Source organism: Saimiri boliviensis, chromosome 8, assembly GCF_048565385.1.
Source record: "Saimiri boliviensis isolate mSaiBol1 chromosome 8, mSaiBol1.pri, whole genome shotgun sequence".
Taxonomy (NCBI): domain Eukaryota; kingdom Metazoa; phylum Chordata; class Mammalia; order Primates; family Cebidae; genus Saimiri; species Saimiri boliviensis.
Genome location: NC_133456.1, coordinates 98,304,793 through 98,321,575, shown reverse-complemented (window position 1 = coordinate 98,321,575; position 16,783 = coordinate 98,304,793). Strand labels below are relative to the sequence as shown.

The window sequence follows — 16,783 nt, the reverse complement described above, 5'->3', positions numbered from 1 at the left end:
ACAAGGTGCAGATTTGTCATTTCACTTGATCTATGTAGTAACTCTATGTGGCAAAAATTACTATCCCAATTTTAATAATGAAAAGCCAGAGAAGGTAACTTGCCCTGGGCTGGGCCCACGTTTAGAATTTAGAGGTAACTCCTGTTCCTATTGATTACAAAATTTATACTCTTTCCAGCACATAACTGTGTCTGATAAAGTGCTAAGTAGCTTCACATTTATCAACTGTAAATGAGGAATAGCACGGTATTTACACTTGGAGTGGAGTTATATGACCACATCTTCCAAGAACCTTTTTATAGTTCATAGAGAGTTTGTGTAGACTCTCCCCAAGGGAACACAGCATAATTGAGGTTGGAAACAGCTTAACCTCAAGTCATAAAAATCACTGACATGGGAAACTAGAGGGAAAATGGTTATCCTTAGTGGGGGAGAGGTTGTATGCTTCTGGTATGGGCTTTGTGTTCAATTGGTGGAAGGAATGTTTTCAGCCTTGAAAAATGTGACCCCTTGAACACACTTGATTTTTACATCATGACTGTTAGTTTTTGTAAAGCACACTAAGCACAAGTATTTGTCTGTTAGAATAAACTCCAAACTCTTTAAAATAATTTATATCTCTTCCCCCAACTCTCTCTCTCTCTGACACACACACATAGGCACATATACACATATATACACTTCCCACAACACACCACGCAGACACACAATTGCTCTCTTTATCCATTAGTCCGTACCCTGTGGCAGCCCGAAGAGGTATGGAAATTACATCCTGCTGTTTTCTTACTTTGTCAGGGTGCTGTGCCTGTTCTGTAAACAACAGGAGAAGTAATCATGTAAGGTGGGCATTCGTTACATGGTCACCTCTTGGAATATACTATAGGAATGTGCTAAAGCAAGGAAATATTTGCTTGAACTAATCCCTGGAAACTGAACGTGGTATGCGCTTAATAATACAAACCACACATCTGGCTCATTTTTATGTATTGTACCTGAGTGGGTGGGGTAATATTTACATTCTTTTTCCATTTCTAGGCTGTCTGATGTGTAGTCTCTGTATGCAAGGGAATATCGTGTGTGTGTGTGTGTGTGTGTGTGTGTGTGTGTGTTTCATATTGCCTAATGCAGCATCTGCTGTCTGCTCTGAATTGGAGCATTTACCACTGCAAAGCTGTCACCGGCATCTTAGATACACAGATTTACATTCCACAGGTCCTGTAAATGGGCTACGGGGCTGCCTGACGCCTTGTGTTTAAAAGAGATCCAAGTGGGAGCCCAGCACTTTCCGTCCAGCTGCACTTCATACTGTAACTGTGTCCGCTGAAAAGTGAAGCCCAAAGGATTTTTTAGAATCTGCTGTCCCAGCAGGTAACATTCTGGAGTTTGTGGGTGTTTTTCTTTTTCTTGCTGTTTTTTCTGTCATTTAAAATGTCCAAACCCTCTCGCTTGGCTAGACCTTTCTTGTCTAACGCAGCTTCTAAGCTGCCATCAGCTAAGCGGGATGATTTGAACAGCAAACAGAAAAAAATCAGCTTAGGTGAGAAGATTTTGAGAACTGGGAGTGAAGGAAATTTGGTCAAACAGCAGCAGGTGCAAACAGCGGCAACTCCTGCCCAGCGGAAGGCTGCTACACACAAAGGTAATGTTTGAAATCCACTGCTTTTGTGAGAGTTTGCTCAGAAACTTCCTGCTTAACAATACTGCCCGGTAACTTCAATGAATGAGACTTTCATGGCTTCAAAACTTATCCATTTGATTGAATGTGAAATTTTCTAAAATCCTGGAGGGTGTTGCTAAAAATAACCAGTAATGAGGAAGATGCAGGTGATAGAACTTTCTATCATTAATTAAGGAATGAGATAAGAGACATGGATTGTTTTCACTTGTCTTCCAGAATAACAGATTTTATTCTTGATCGTGTTTTGTAGTCTTTCATAATCCAATCATATTCAAAGTTTCTTACCCTTTATATGACTAGAAACAGAAAAAGAAGAAGAAAAATGTCCTAAAACCTCATTATTAACCAGCAATGAAATTGTTGCTTGTTTACAATCTCTTTTAAAAATCAATTGTATCCGAAATGCTAGTCTAATGTATGGTTCCTTGAAAAGCATGATAAAAATTTCTGCTAGCATTGTTACCTGGAGCATTTAAATTAGCCTTCTCAGGTGAGTTTCGCCTAGCAAGAGTGTTGGTGGATATTTGCCCAGGAATTGAGAAATGTGGTAACTAAAGCTGTCTGTTATTTTAGCATATATAATCACAGAGGGCAATGAAATCATAGCTAAAAATATAATAGTAATTTCCCCCATTATACCAAGAACTACATATTAAATCACTAAGCAGCATTTATAATACTTATTTTAATAGAGTTTGAGTTCTGTACTACAAATGTAATATTTGGCCCTGTGATTTTATAGTAAGATTAAAAATTGTTTTAGTATTCTCATTCTTATAACTGAAAGTTTTTATTTTATAAAAAGTCTATTTTATAATTTTAAACCTAACCTCTTCTCTATTAAAAACTATGACAAACAAATAGGCAATGATACATCTTTGTGCCCTGTACTAAAGATGTAATTATCTGTCTAGAAAATTTTAATTTTTCCTTAGTTTTATTATTGTTTTGTCCACTGTGATCAAGGACATGCTTGTACAAAAAACTGAGACCAAAATGCCTCATAAAAGGTACATGCAGTCAGCACTAAAAGACCATGGAAGTATTGACAGAGTGGCTGAATAGAATGAATTTGGGCTGTATAAAAGGAAAACTTTCTTTCATGTTAGAATATGTGTAAAAATCTGAAACATTCTTAGAAAAAGGAATGCCAACTACCTCAACCTAAAGAGTGTCCAAACATTTATACAGAGTATATCCTTTTATAAACAAACAATCTGAGGCTCAATGCTTATTCCAAAGATTTATTCAAAATGCTGACCTTTTCATGGCAACCTATGAGAACATTTTTGAATAGACTTAGTAGGTGAAAATAGTTTTCTTTGATAACAGATTTGGGTTGGGATTAGTTAAAAGTCATTTAAAACCAAGAATGAGTATCAAAGTCCAAAATCAATATAAATAAGGCATATTTTTATTTAAAAATAAATAAACTGAGGGTAAAATTTAAAATAATGAGATGATATTTTCTTCTTATTTCTCTGAGAGGAAAAGAAACCATTCTACCACAAGACATTTTGATATTGACAGCAGAACTGGCTTAGTTTTGAAAGATGTCATAATCACTTGTTTTTATTCTTTAATCAGTATTTTTTAATCCGATACATTGTATCATATAGTACCAGTAGAAACATTTAATAGTTGCCAAATCAGACTATCAGTCTCTCTCTAAGATAACTGTGTTGCGTTAGGCTTTCATGGAACATGGTTGTCATGAGATCAAGAAATCCAATAGTAGCCACACCATCTGAGATTTACGTTGAATTGATGTGGTGTTTTTTGTGGTCCTCACTGAGATTTTAGCGTTAGTTCATTAGAATGTTCATTACATTTGGTCCACAAGGTTTAGCTTAATCTTGATGCAGCTTATCATATGTCAGACTTTATTTCTTCCTTGTGTAATTTGTTAAATGAGGCCACCCTGGTACACCTATAACTTTTTTTAAGTGTGTCTACCATTTAGTATATTTCTTAGATTAGTGTAGTGACTCTTCCTTTTACCTCTTTTCCATACTCCCCTCTCCACTTCTTAAATTTTCTCTTCCGTAGTTTTATTTGGGTATTAAAATACTGATAATAGTTGTTTGGTTATCATAATCAAGTTTTCACCATCTATGCATAGGATAATTCTTAAAGCTGAAAATCAGTAAAGTATGTAACTAATTTGACCTCATAAATCTTTTTATTGACAGGCTGAAAAGTATGCTAAATCATTTTCCCTTACAGTTTTAAAGTCTTTAGACTTCTGTCCTCGGCGTCTCTATTCCCCAAAGAACTGTATGATCATGATCATATTTGTAGAACCCCCCCTTTTTTTCCAGAGGCTTTTCTCTGCATCCCTCAGTCCTTCTGCCCTGCTCTTTCTAGAACACCAGAACAGGTATCTCTTACGTTCCTTTATTATTTTGCTAAAGCACATTCTCAAGAAGCTTAAGGAAAGCTAAATGACAGGTAAACTTTTTAAATGTTTGCATGTTCAAAAGTATCTTTATTATATTTTTACATTTCATTGACAGTTTGGACAGGCATAGACTTTTAGAGCAAAAGTAATTTTTTTCCTCATAATGTTAAAGGCCTTTCTCCATTGTCTCTTGGAATCTAGAAGTGTTGACGAGAAGTCCTGTGTTGTTCAAAGATTAACAGTTTCCTTTGTAGGCAATATTTTCTCTTTCTCTTGAAGCTTTAAGAGTCTCCTTCTTTATCCTTGATGTTCTAAAATTTCACTAAAGTATTTAAAAGTTTAGGAGTTTTATTTATTCATTTTGGCTTGATGGGCTCTTTTAATTTGAGGGATAATGGCCTTCCATTCTGGGTATTCTTTCTTATCAATTCTTTGACAATTTCTTTCTCTGTATTTACTCTAGTTCTCTCTTTGTTGACCTCCTACAAGTTGGCTCTAGAATCTACTGCATCAATTTTTCTGATATTCATCTTTCCCTTATATTTTTAAGCTTTTATCTGTTGAGTTTTTCTAGGAGATTTTTAAAATCTTATATTCCAACTCTTCTGCCTATCTTTGATCATCATCATATTTTTAATTTCCAAGAAGCTTTTAAATTCTGATTCTTCGGGGACCAAAGCACACAGCGTTATTTTCTGTATATAAGCAATATGTCTATGTGCTTCATTTACCTAATGTGTTTATCATTGCCTGGTCTAATCTGATGGTACCATATACCTATGTTTCATGATGAGGGTAACCACATCAGTGTGATACTGGTATGCTTTCATTCTGAACCAGTGATCTGAATTGACCCTGGAACAGAAGAACCTGGCAATCAATCATTCTTATTACAACAGCCTTGAAACTCATGTTTACCTAGAGAAAACTTCCTTTATGATACAAACCCACCAAATGAAAAGTGAATGTTGAACTGTATATGAAGATATATGTCAACAGTTTTACTCAGGATGAGGATATGAGCCAATATCTGAGAATATAGCATTTCTTTCTGGGCTTTCTGGTTCTCCGTCCCTAAATTGTTTTGTCTTGATTTTACTTACTTACTTACTTATTTAGTTTTTACCTTTTAACTGTTGTAAAGAAAAATATTTTTTAAAAGAGGACATAAATACTGACTGCCGGCTTGGTTTGAAAAAATAGCTTCCATCTCTTATATATTTGTAATGATGATGATGATGATGATGATGATGATAATGATGATGATGATACTTAACCTCTTTTGGATCCTTCCTGTGTGGCCAGAACACTTCTAAGCCCTTACAAATACGTTGACTCATATAGTCCTCACAAAAGTCCTCTGACATTACTATTACTATTCCTATTTTGCTGATGAGGAAACAGACAGAGGGTGTATTAGTCCATTCTCACACTGCTATAAAGAATTACCTGAGACTGGGTGATTTATAAAGAAAAGAGATTTAATTGACTCATAGTTCTGCATGGCTGGGGAGGCCTCAAGAAACTTACGATCATGGTGGAAGGCGAAGGCAAACACATCTTACCACAGTGAAGCAGGAGAAAAAGAGAGAGCGAAGAAGGAGCTGCCACACTTTTAAACCATCAATCTCATGAGAACTCACTCACTCACTCACACAAGAACAGCAAGGGGGAAATCTGCCTCCATAATTCAATCACCTCCCACCAGGCCCCTTCCCTGACACATGGGGATTACAATCTGACAGAAGATTTGGATGGGGACGTAGAGCCAAACTGTATCAGAGAGTTTGTGTTACTTTCCCAAGATCATGCAGACAATAAGAAGTAGAGCCAGAATTCTAATTCCAGTGGTTTTGAGCACTGTACTTGCACATTTCACCATGATTCTAGAGCACCTTTCTACACAGAAAAGCAATTCACTCATCAAAGAAGTTAATAAAATGAGTTAACACTTTGTGATTGGTTATCTATTTCCTAAAAAATCTGGTGACACACCGTAATTCAGAATAAGCTCTTCTGTTTTCAGCATTTTTATTTGTTGCCCAGAATTACTGTATCTTAAACAAAACAAAGAAATGGAAAAGGATGAGAACAAATTTCAGAGTTAAATGTAACGCAAAACTGTAAATGCTATTCTAATATTGAAATTAATTAAACGATACATTGGCTATAGGGCCTTGCTGTTCCAATATGTATACTTATCTTTGCAGACATGAGTGTGTACACACACACATGCATACACACACACACACACACACACACACACACACACACACACACACACTGCATACAGTTGAAGAAAGGTTCTTCCATCTCACATGACCTGGTGGTCCGAGTACAAGCCTGCAGGCCAAAAATCACTCAAGTCTAATTCTCTTCTGACACAGGCTCCCTCTGTGGCCTTGAGCAAGGCAATTATCCTTCCGGACTGAATTTCGTCAAGCATTAAAGAATAATAATATGTGGTTTATGGAGAGAAGTAGTGGTGAGGATTAATGACTTAATGTGTGTCCAGTGTTCTCAAGAGCTCATGTGCTGCATGAATACTCTAAGTTAAGCACAAAGGGGTCTCTATCTACATACCTACAAATTCTGGTAGAGGATAAAATCTTACTGCATTGCAAATACCATGCATGTACCCACACCAGAAAAACTCCATTATCAGCCCCTGATTGATTGCCTATGTTGCCTTATTCTTGATGTTTAAGGAGTAACCTTGCATGCATCTTCTTTCCTGTAGTATGTGTTGATTGAGATCACCTTTAGATGCCTGGAGCTCAATATTGTCCACCTCTGCAAGTCAAAAATGTTAATAACTGGAGAACAAAAAGTTTGTCCCCTTGCTAGTGGCATTCAAATTTTTTCTGGACCCTGCTGATGACTGCAGTGATTTTAGACCCATGCACAGTGAAGTAGCCTGAAGACAGTCATGGCTGTGGATAGGCAATGTCTCTCAAAGGTGCACTCAGTGTATGGCTTTTTCCTAATAAAAAGGAGCAAGCTGATAACAGAATTTAGTGGGTATCATCCATTGATAAGACTTATATACTTTTTCTAGTACTTTCCAGAAGCAGCAATGTATTTATATTGATTATGTACCTTTCTTTTTTTTTTTTTAATTATGCTTTAAGTTCTGGGTTACATGGGCAGATTGTGCAGGTTTGTTACATAGGTATACACATGCCATGGTGGTTTGCTGCATCCATTCCCCCATCATCTACATTAGGTATTTCTCCTAAAGTTATCCCTCCCCAATCCCCCACCCTCTAGTACCCCTCTCCTATACCCCCCACCCCCTAGCAGGCCCTGGTGTATGATGTTCCCCTCCCTGTGTCCATGTGCCTTTCTTTATCTGACTGCCTTTAAGACCAATTCCACTCCTTTGTTGAGAAGATCAGAGGTCATGGGTACAGTATTTATTCAATAGAGCAGTGGCAACTTATGCTCACAGTTATTAAATTCATAGTTTTGGCTCATTACTGAGATCAGTTAGTCCATATCCATGCATTACACATCTATATGGGCCGTTACGTTTCTCCCCATCCTTTTGCTACAATTTGCATAGCATACTTTGAACAGAAAGTGTACAAATGAAAACTACACATACTTAATTTGCTTAAGAGGATTCAATGGCAATTTTTCTCTAGTTAAATATAGTATGAGCTATGACTGTGTGAATATGGAAAATTACTCTTGACTACTATTTTTAAAACTTTTCTCCCAGGCTGGGTGAGGTATCTTATGCCTGTAATTCCAGCACTTTGGGAGGCCAAGGTGGGTGGATCACATGAGGTCAGGAGTTTGAGATCAGCCTGGGCAACATGGTGAACCCCGTCTCTACAAAAATAAGCCAGGCGTAGTGGCGAGCACCTGTAATCCTAGCTACCTGGGAAGCTGTGGCAGAAAAATTGTTGGAGCCTTGGAGGCAGAGGTTGCAGTGAGCTAAGATTGCACCACTGCACCCCAGCCTGGGTGACAGAGTGAGACTCTGTCTCAAAAAAAAAAAAAAAGAATAAATAAAATTATCCTACCTAGTAATGAATGAAAAGTGAGAAATATAAGTAATTCTTTTTACCATGCTTTATTTTCTTCTGTTAAAATTCAACATGTCAGAAAAGGAGTATTAAGTCACCTCTTAAAGTTAATCTGTGGTTTTCTCTGAGCTAATCTGTTTTAGTTAACCTGGCATAGCCCACTTAGAGTAGAGAGATCAATAACTCACAAGTGTGATCAAAAAGTAAATGCATTGCATTAGAGAAGCATGACTCACGTGGACAAGAGAATTAACAGTCTCAGAATTTTACAGTGGCATAGAAACCTGAAGATCACCTAAATTATCTCTTTTAAAATATATAAGGAAAAAGCCAGAGTTACTTGTTTTGATGAAGACTAGAGGTACACTGGTTTGAACCAATGTTTTCTATTCTTTCTTTCTTTCTTTCTTTCCTTCTTCTTCTTCTTCTTCTTCTTCTTCTTCTTCTTCTTCTTCTTCTTCTTCTTCTTCTTCTTCTTCTTCTTCTTCTCCTTCTTCTTCTTCTTCTTCCTCCTCCTCCTCCTCCTCCTCCTCCTCCTCCTCCCCCTACTACTCTTCTTCTTCTTCTTCTTCTTCTTCTTCTTCCTCTTCTTCTTCTTCCTCTTCCTCTTCTTCCTCTTCCTCTTCCTCTTCTTCCTCTTCCTCTTCCTCTTCCTCTTCCTCTTCCTCTTCCTCTTCCTCTTCCTCTTCCTCTTCCTCTTCCTCTTCCTCTTCCTCCTCTTCTTCTTCTTCTTCTTCTTCTTCTTCTTCTTCTTCTTCTTCTTCTTCTTCTTCTTCTTCTTCTTCTTCTTCTTCTTCTTCATTTCACTAATTTTGGTTGCATGGAAAAGTTCTTTAGTGGTGATTTCTGAGATTCTGGTATACCCATCACCTGAGGAATGTACACTGTACCCAATGTGTGGTCTTTTCTCCCTCACCCCACTCATACCCTTCCCCCCAAGTCCCCAAAGTCCATTATATCATTCTTATGCCTTTGCATTCTCATAGCTTATCTCCTGCTTATAAGGGAGAACATATGACATTTGATTTTCCATTCCTGAGTTATTTCACTTAAAAAACGATCTCCAACTCTATCCAGGTTGCTGCGAATGACATTATTTCATTCGTTTTTATGGCTGAGTAGTAATCCAGGGTAAATATATTTCTTGTTTTCTTTATCTACTCGTTGGTTGATGGGCATTTAGGCTGGTTCTGTATTTTTGCAGTTGTGAATTGTGCTGCTATAAACGTGCATGTACAAGTGTCTTTTTCATATAATGACTTCTTTTCCTCTGGGTAGATACCCAGTAATAGGACTGCTAGAGCAAACAGTAGTTCTTCTTTTAGTTACTTGAGGAATTTCTATGTTTACCATAGAGATTCCACTATGAACATGTTTCCTTATTTAAGGAATCTCTATGTTTTCCATAATGGTTACACTAGTTTATATTCCCACAAGGAGTGTCAAAGTGTTCCCTTTTAACCATATCCATGACAACATCTGTTATTTATTTATTTTTAAATTATGGCCATTCTTGCAGGAGTAAGGTGGTATCTCATTGTGATTTTGATTTGCATTCTGCTGATAATTAGTGATACTGAGCATTTTTCATATGATTGTTGCCTATTTGTACATCTTCTTTTGAGAATTGTCTATTCATATTCTTTGCTCACTTTTTGATGGGATTATTTGTTTTGTTCTTGCTGATTTGTTTGAGTTCCTTGTAGATTCTGGATATTAGTCCTTTTTCAAATACATAGTCTGCAAAAATTTTCTCTCCTACTCTGTGTGTTGTCTGTTGCTTTGCTGATTATTTCCTTTGCTGTGCAGAAGCTTTTTAGTTTAATTAGGTCCCATTTATTTATCTTTGTTTTTGTTGCACTGGCTTTTGGATTTTTGGTCATGAACGCTTTACCTAAGCCAATTGGCATGGCTTCTTATTAACCTCTGATATGTTGTGTCTCTTGTAGTCTGTTACCTGCACTCCCGTTTTCTGTTGCTACTTGCGTACTCCAAGTTCAAGAAGAGTGAGCATTGAGCAGGCAGTGGTTGTGCTGATTCTTTATGGGATTTTTATCTCTTTAACTAAATTATAATCAGGGCTCCTTTAATCCTGAGAACATGTAAGCAGTATCTCTTATTATGTTTATAAGACATAGGTTTGTTTTTCGTGGCTTATCTCTAATGGATCTGATAAAGAAACATTTATCTCAATAACATTAAAAAATTATAAAATGATTTTGTTTCTGCTTTAACTAGAGTGGAAACTAAAGTAACAAGCTCTATTTTTGTAACTATTTTCCTAAAATCTGTACTATTAAGTACCTTCCGATCTTTAATGTCTCAGTGAAACATTTCTTTGTAAAGAATTTAAGAGATTATATAGAATCACAAATGAGAGTTTTAGTCACATAATACCAACCTTCCTAGCTCATGGCTACATATGGGTAGGAGAGGCATTTGAGAATTTGAAAATCTAGACAGAAGAGCCTTCTTCTTTATGACGATGCTATAGCAAGTTAAGTATTATGGTTTCTTGAGTTAATAATCCTTAAGAGTTTTAAGGCACACCACAAACTCTGCCTCCCTTTATTTTGTAACAGGAAAAAATTCAATTGAGTTCAGGGTAATTTTGTTCTCTAAGTGTCCAAAATATACAATTCCATTACTAAAATAACCTAGAGGAAATCATAGCTAAGCAAAGAATCCCTTCTTATATATCATAAACATTGGTTAAATATATCTGTCAGGAACACAGATATCTTTTGTTATATTTTGTATTTCTTGGTATATCACATTTTAACAGAAGTTCATGGTTTAAACACAATTATTCAGACTATAGAATATTATTCTTGTATCCGACAGCTTATCATACACATTGTGAATATATATATATAGTATTATGCTAGTATATTACATTTTAAACATACTCATTAGTTTGGAATCAATAAACTTAAGTAGTTCCGTTTTCAATATATGTAGGATGTACATGAGTTAGACTTTCCTTGAGCCAATATTTTAATATTTGAACCTGGCAATTAGGTTCAAATATTACAATACGTTTTTTGGTGGGGTTTTTTTTTTGTTGTTGTTGTTTGTTTGTTTTTTTGGCATGCCTTTACCCACTCCAAAAAAAGAAAAGAAAAGAAAAGAAAAGAAAAGAAAGAAAAGAAAAGAAAAGAAAGAAGGAAGGAAGGAAAGGAAGGGAGGGAGGGAGGGAGGGAGGAAGGAAAGAAAGAAAGAAGAAAGGAAAGAAAGGAAGGAAGGAAGAAACAAACAAACAAACAAACAAACCTGGGGCCTGGGGGTATAGCTCAGGGGTAGAGCATTTGACTGCTGAAAGAAACAAACCTATTGAACCATCTACTATGTGCCTCCCATTGTGCTAAATACTGGAATGTTAAAAACAAGTAAAACATTGATCTTGCCCTGGAAAGTATTATACAATGATAGAAATAACCAGGTTATCTGGATATCCAAATGGAATTTTCTGAATAGATTTATATACAAAATGGCATGAATACACAGAAGAACAGGCCATTTCTCCCAGGTAATGAGTTCACCAGGTAGAATGAAAAAGGAAGCATTATAATAGACTGTGTTGGTTGCATTTAGGAAATGGCAAAGGAGACTCATGTGGCTGGTGAGGGAAACCTGGAGAGAAGAAGAGATTGAAATAATTTCAAGAGAAAAAAAAAGTGTGTTCATTTTTTTTCTTCCTTCAGTGAATCTTTATTAGCCTGAGTGTCAGGCATTATTCTAGGATCTAACCAAGATGAAGGCCATGAAAGATGAAGGCTGTGGTTCCACGGGGCTTAACTGTGGGCTCTACAACAAAAATTAAGGCAAAGTGATGGAGAGTAATGAGAAGCAGGGAAGGAGCAGGTTTCAGGAACTGAGAAAATCAAAAGCTTTCTTTATGATGTTGATGTGGTACAGGAATAAGCATTCAGGAGGTGATACCAGAAAGGAAGTTGAACATATGGGTCTAGAGATCAGGACAGGACAGAAGCTACAGATATAAGTCAATGTATCACCAGTATGTGTTATTTAAAGCCATGGGATTGGATGAACACTTAGGAGATGGAGGAGGATAGAAAAGAAAATGTGTCCCATCTCTGAGGAGAGAAAATAGCCCAGGACCCTGGGGTATTCCAAGATTCAAGGTTCAAAGTAGGAGCAAACCTAAGACCAGAGTATTAAGGCTCGTGTGCACTAACTTGAGATCTTTCTTTTAAAACTCCAGGCCAGGGTATTCTAAGCATTTCCTCCCAACAAAAGCAAATACATGCATGGCCATTCTGTAGTTGCGAAGAAGTACAGTCATACATTGCTTAATGACGAGCATATGTTATGAAAAACGTCATTAGGCAATTTTATCGTCATGCAAACATCATAGACTGTACTTACCTGTGTACTTATCTGTGCATCTAAATATAGACAAGGTACAGGAAAAATACAGTATTATAATCTAATAGGACTTCCATTGTATATGTGAAATATTCTTAACTAAAATTTTGTTATACAGCATATGACTATACTCCAAAGATTAATATTTTTAGAGGCTGGGCATGGTGGCTCATGCCTGTAATCCTAGCATTTTGGGAAGCCAAAAGCAGATTGCTTAAGCTCAGGAGTTCGAGACCATCCTGGGGAACATGACAGAACCCTGTCTCTATAAAAAAGAAAAAAAAAGTGCCAGGCATGGTGGCATGCACTTGTACTCTCAGCTACTCAGGAAGCCAAGGTGGGAGGATCGCTTGATTCCAGGAAGTCGAGGCTGCAGTGAGCTGAGATTGTGCCATTGTACTTCAGCCTGGGCAACAGAGTGAGACCCTGTCTCAAAAAAATAAAAAGAAATAATTTTCTTAGAAATGTTTTATATTTAAAATGATGGAAGTCTTATAATCTAGCCTATAATATCTTGTTTAATTTAATATTAGACTATGTTTAACTGAATTACCATCAGAAACAAAATGTTTCCTACCATGTTTAATTTATAGCTTCAAGTATTCACAAATATCTCTCACAGATTGCTGAGGGGACCCCTACTCCACCTTAAGAAGAAAGATTCAGCTATGGGGAGCCATTTAGAGGCATTCAATGTCCTTCCATTCTTACTTGTAATTTCAGATTCGCATCACATAATTATTTTATATGGTTTGTTAGTATTTGTGTGTCTGTCCTTCCTCTCTCCTTGAGAGTGGAATTTTCTGGTTTTGACGATGAACTTCTTTCTAAGAAGGTGAGGGCTTATTTGCCACTTCAATTTCTGGCACAATGTAAAGTCATTTTTTTTCTGATAAAACTTCTATTTACATTCTTAGAGATTTGTGAAGAAGCATCCTGAATATTTAAATGCAACACACGGGGAAAATCTAAAATCTATTCTATTTGTGCCCTACTTATTAAAGTTATTTCACAAAATATTTTGAATAGCTATAAATAGAAGAATCATCAACAAATAATAACAGGAGCTATATGAAATAGATGTTCAGAGAATGTCCTTGCAGAAGGCTAAAGCTAAAAACACTGCATTAAAAAAAAAAATACCCAAATGTCTTTTGTCATGCCTGGTTGCTCTGGCAGAAAGTAAAGAAATTCCTCTGAGGCAAGAACAACAAAAAAATCTTCAATGCAAAGGACTAAGTGAAAGTGGGAGCCACCATTTGCTTTAGTGGTCTCTCTCAATCCTCTGTTGCCTAGAGAAATTTAAAAGACACATTCCCTGACAATAAGAAAATCCTCAGTCCAAAGAATAGTGGTAACACAATTAGTTGAGTATGGTGGCATGTACTTGTAGTCCCAGCTACTTGGGAGTCTGAGATGGGAGGATCTCTTGAACCTGGGAGATGGAGGTTGCAGTGAGCCAAGATCATGCCACTGCACTTCAGCCTGGGTGACAGAGTGAGGTCTCATCTCAATAAAACAAAGAAACAAACAAAACCAGTAGTGACACCATCAGATTGAGAAAACATGTACCTGCCTTTCAGAGGGAGACCTTGGAAAAAAAATGTCTTGACTCACCCTCTGCTCTAGGTGGAGAAGAAAAAAAGAAAGAACTATATTAAGAATGTCTAACCTAAGGTCTAGCATTATATTATCATAGGATGGTTGGGGGTGGGGGGAGCCAAAATCCAAAAATGTTATTTATTGGTTCCAGTTTGACCATGTACACAGCCACCTGGAGGGAGGAAATGAAAGTTCTGTTGGAAAAAAAAAGGCACTTTATATTCAGGCATATAAGAATTCCTACAGGTGAAGGTCCAAAAACATGAGTTCCCAATAAATATTTCACTGAATACATAAGGAAACAAATGACCAAGGGAAAAGAACCCCACTGAATCTGATCTACATCAACTCCCAATATTAGAACTATCAGATATAGAATAAAAAATACATGTGTTATATTTTGAAAGAACAGATTCTAGAAATATTGAACTGTGATATTTTAAAAATACATCTTTTAGAAATGAAAAATATAATAATTAAAGGTAGAATTCGATTTTTAAAATGTCAGAGTAAACAGAATGAAGAGAAAACTTATAAAATAGAAGGTATACTTTAAAGAACAATTTTGGCTGGGCATGGTGGCTCACACCTGTCATCCCAACAGAATACCAGCTAGGGCAACATAGAAAGACCCCATCTCTACAAAAATATTGAAAGTTAGCTAAGCATCATGGCAGACACCTATAGTCTCAGCTACTCGGGAAACTAAGGTGAGAGGATTGCTTGCTTGAGTCCAAGAGGTGGAGGCTGCAGTGAGCTGTTACCTTGCCACTGTACTCCAGCCTGGGTGACAGAGCAAGATTCTGTGTCATAAAAATAAAAATAAATAAAATGTATTATGGCAGTGTAACATGTGATCTAGCCTCTTAACAGATTGTGAAGTGTATAATACAATTTATTAACTATAGACAGAACATGTACAGCAGACCTCTAAACCATTCATCTTGCGTAACTGAAATGTTACACTCATTGTGTAGTAACTCACCATTTCTCTCTCTCCTCAATCCCAAGCAGCCACAATTTTACTCTCTGTTTTTACGAGTTTGACTATTTTAGAAATCTCATGTAAGTGAAATCATATGGTATTCTTCTTTCTGTGACTGCCTTATTTCACTTAGCGTAATGTCCTCCATAATGTGCCATCCGTGTCATGGCACATTACAGGTGATATCTCATTCTGGTTTTGATTGGAATGTCCCTGATGATTGGTGATGGTGGTCATCTTTTAATATTTTAATATACCTATTGGACATTTGTATGTCTTCTTCAAAGTCATGTCCATTCCAATTCTTAGCCCATTTTAAATCAGAATATTAGGTTTTTTAGTTGTTGTTGTTTTGTTTTCTGTTAAACTGTAGGAGTTCCTTGCAGGTTTTGGAAATTAACCCCTTAGCAGCTGTACAGGGTTCACAAATATTTTCTCCCATTGCACAGGTTACCTTTCACTCTGTTCATAGCCTCCTTTGCTGTTCAGAGCCTTTTATTTTGACGCAGTCTCACTTGTCTATTTTCATTTTTATTACTTGTGCTTTTGTTGTCATTTCCATGAAATCATTGCTGAGGCCAATGTCATGAAGATTTCCCACTGTTTTCTTTTAGGAAATTTATGGTTTCAGGTCTTATGTTTAAATTCTTAATTCATTTGAGTTGATATTATCGTACAGTGTAAGTTAAAGGTCCAATTTCATTCTTTTGCATATGGCTATCTAATTTTGCTAACACCATTCATTGAAGAGATAGATGGTCCCTTCCCCATTGTGTATCTTGGTAACGCCTTTGTTGAAGATCAGCTGATTGTGTATGCATGGGTTCATTCCTGGGCTCTCAGTTCTGTACCACTGGTCTATATGTCTGTCTTTATGCCAACACCATTCTGTTTTAATTGCTGTAGATTTATAATATATTTTGAAATCAGGAAGTGTGATGCCTCCAGCTTTGTTCTTTTTTTCTAAAAATATAGTTCATGTCATTTGCAGATGAAAATAAGGTCAGGTCATCTGCAGATGAGGATAATTTTGCGTTTTTTTTTTTTTAATCTAGATGCCTTTTTTTCTTGCCTAATTGCTCTAGCTAGATCTTTATTGAATAGAAGTAGTAAAAGTGGATTATTCTTGTCTGTTTCCTGATCTTAGAAGAAAAGTTTGCTGATTTTCACAATTGAGTATGATGTTAGCCATGAACTTGTCAAATATAGTCTTTATTATGTTAAGGTAATTTCCCTCTGTTTCTAGTTTGCTGAGAGTTTTCATCATGAAGGTTTGAATTTTAAAATTACATTTTCTGCGTATATTGAGATGAGCATGTGCTTTTCAGCTTTCATTCTGTTAATGTGGTGTATTACATTACTCTATTTTTATATGCTCCATCATCCTTGCACCCTAGGGATAAATTTTACTTGGTCATGGTATGTGATCCTTTAGTGTGGTGCTGAATTCAGTTTGCTAGTATTTTGTTGGGGGTTGTTTATCTATGTTAATCAGTAATATGGGCCTGCAATTTTTTTTTTTCTTGTAGTGTTCTTATCTGGCTTTGGTATGAATATAATGCTGGTCTCATAAAATGAGTTTGGAAATGTTCCCACTTCTTCAGTTTTTTGCAAGTGTTTGAGGGGGTTGGAATTAATTGTTTTTTAAATGTTTGGTTGAATTCACCAGTGAAGCCATCTGGTCCTGAGTTTTT

The 16,783-nt window shown here is 36.4% G+C and overlaps 1 protein-coding gene across 4 annotated transcripts in view; it reads left to right on the top strand.

The window, feature by feature from the left end:
• The window catches only part of KIAA1217 (KIAA1217 ortholog), an 820,690-nt gene that overhangs the window by 319,362 nt on the left and 484,545 nt on the right, over positions 1–16,783 (top strand). Inside the window, exon 1 of one of the 4 annotated variants that reach the window (XM_074404916.1) lies at positions 1,243–1,639. The exons of 1 other annotated variant lie outside the window; for it this stretch is intronic. In XM_074404916.1, the coding sequence (XP_074261017.1) occupies positions 1,429–1,639 (211 nt within the window). In that variant the 5' untranslated portion in view covers positions 1,243–1,428. Of the gene's footprint in view, positions 1–1,242; positions 1,640–16,783 lie in introns of those variants that run through there. 2 more of the 4 variants (XM_074404923.1, XM_074404917.1) reach the window with 2 other exon arrangements.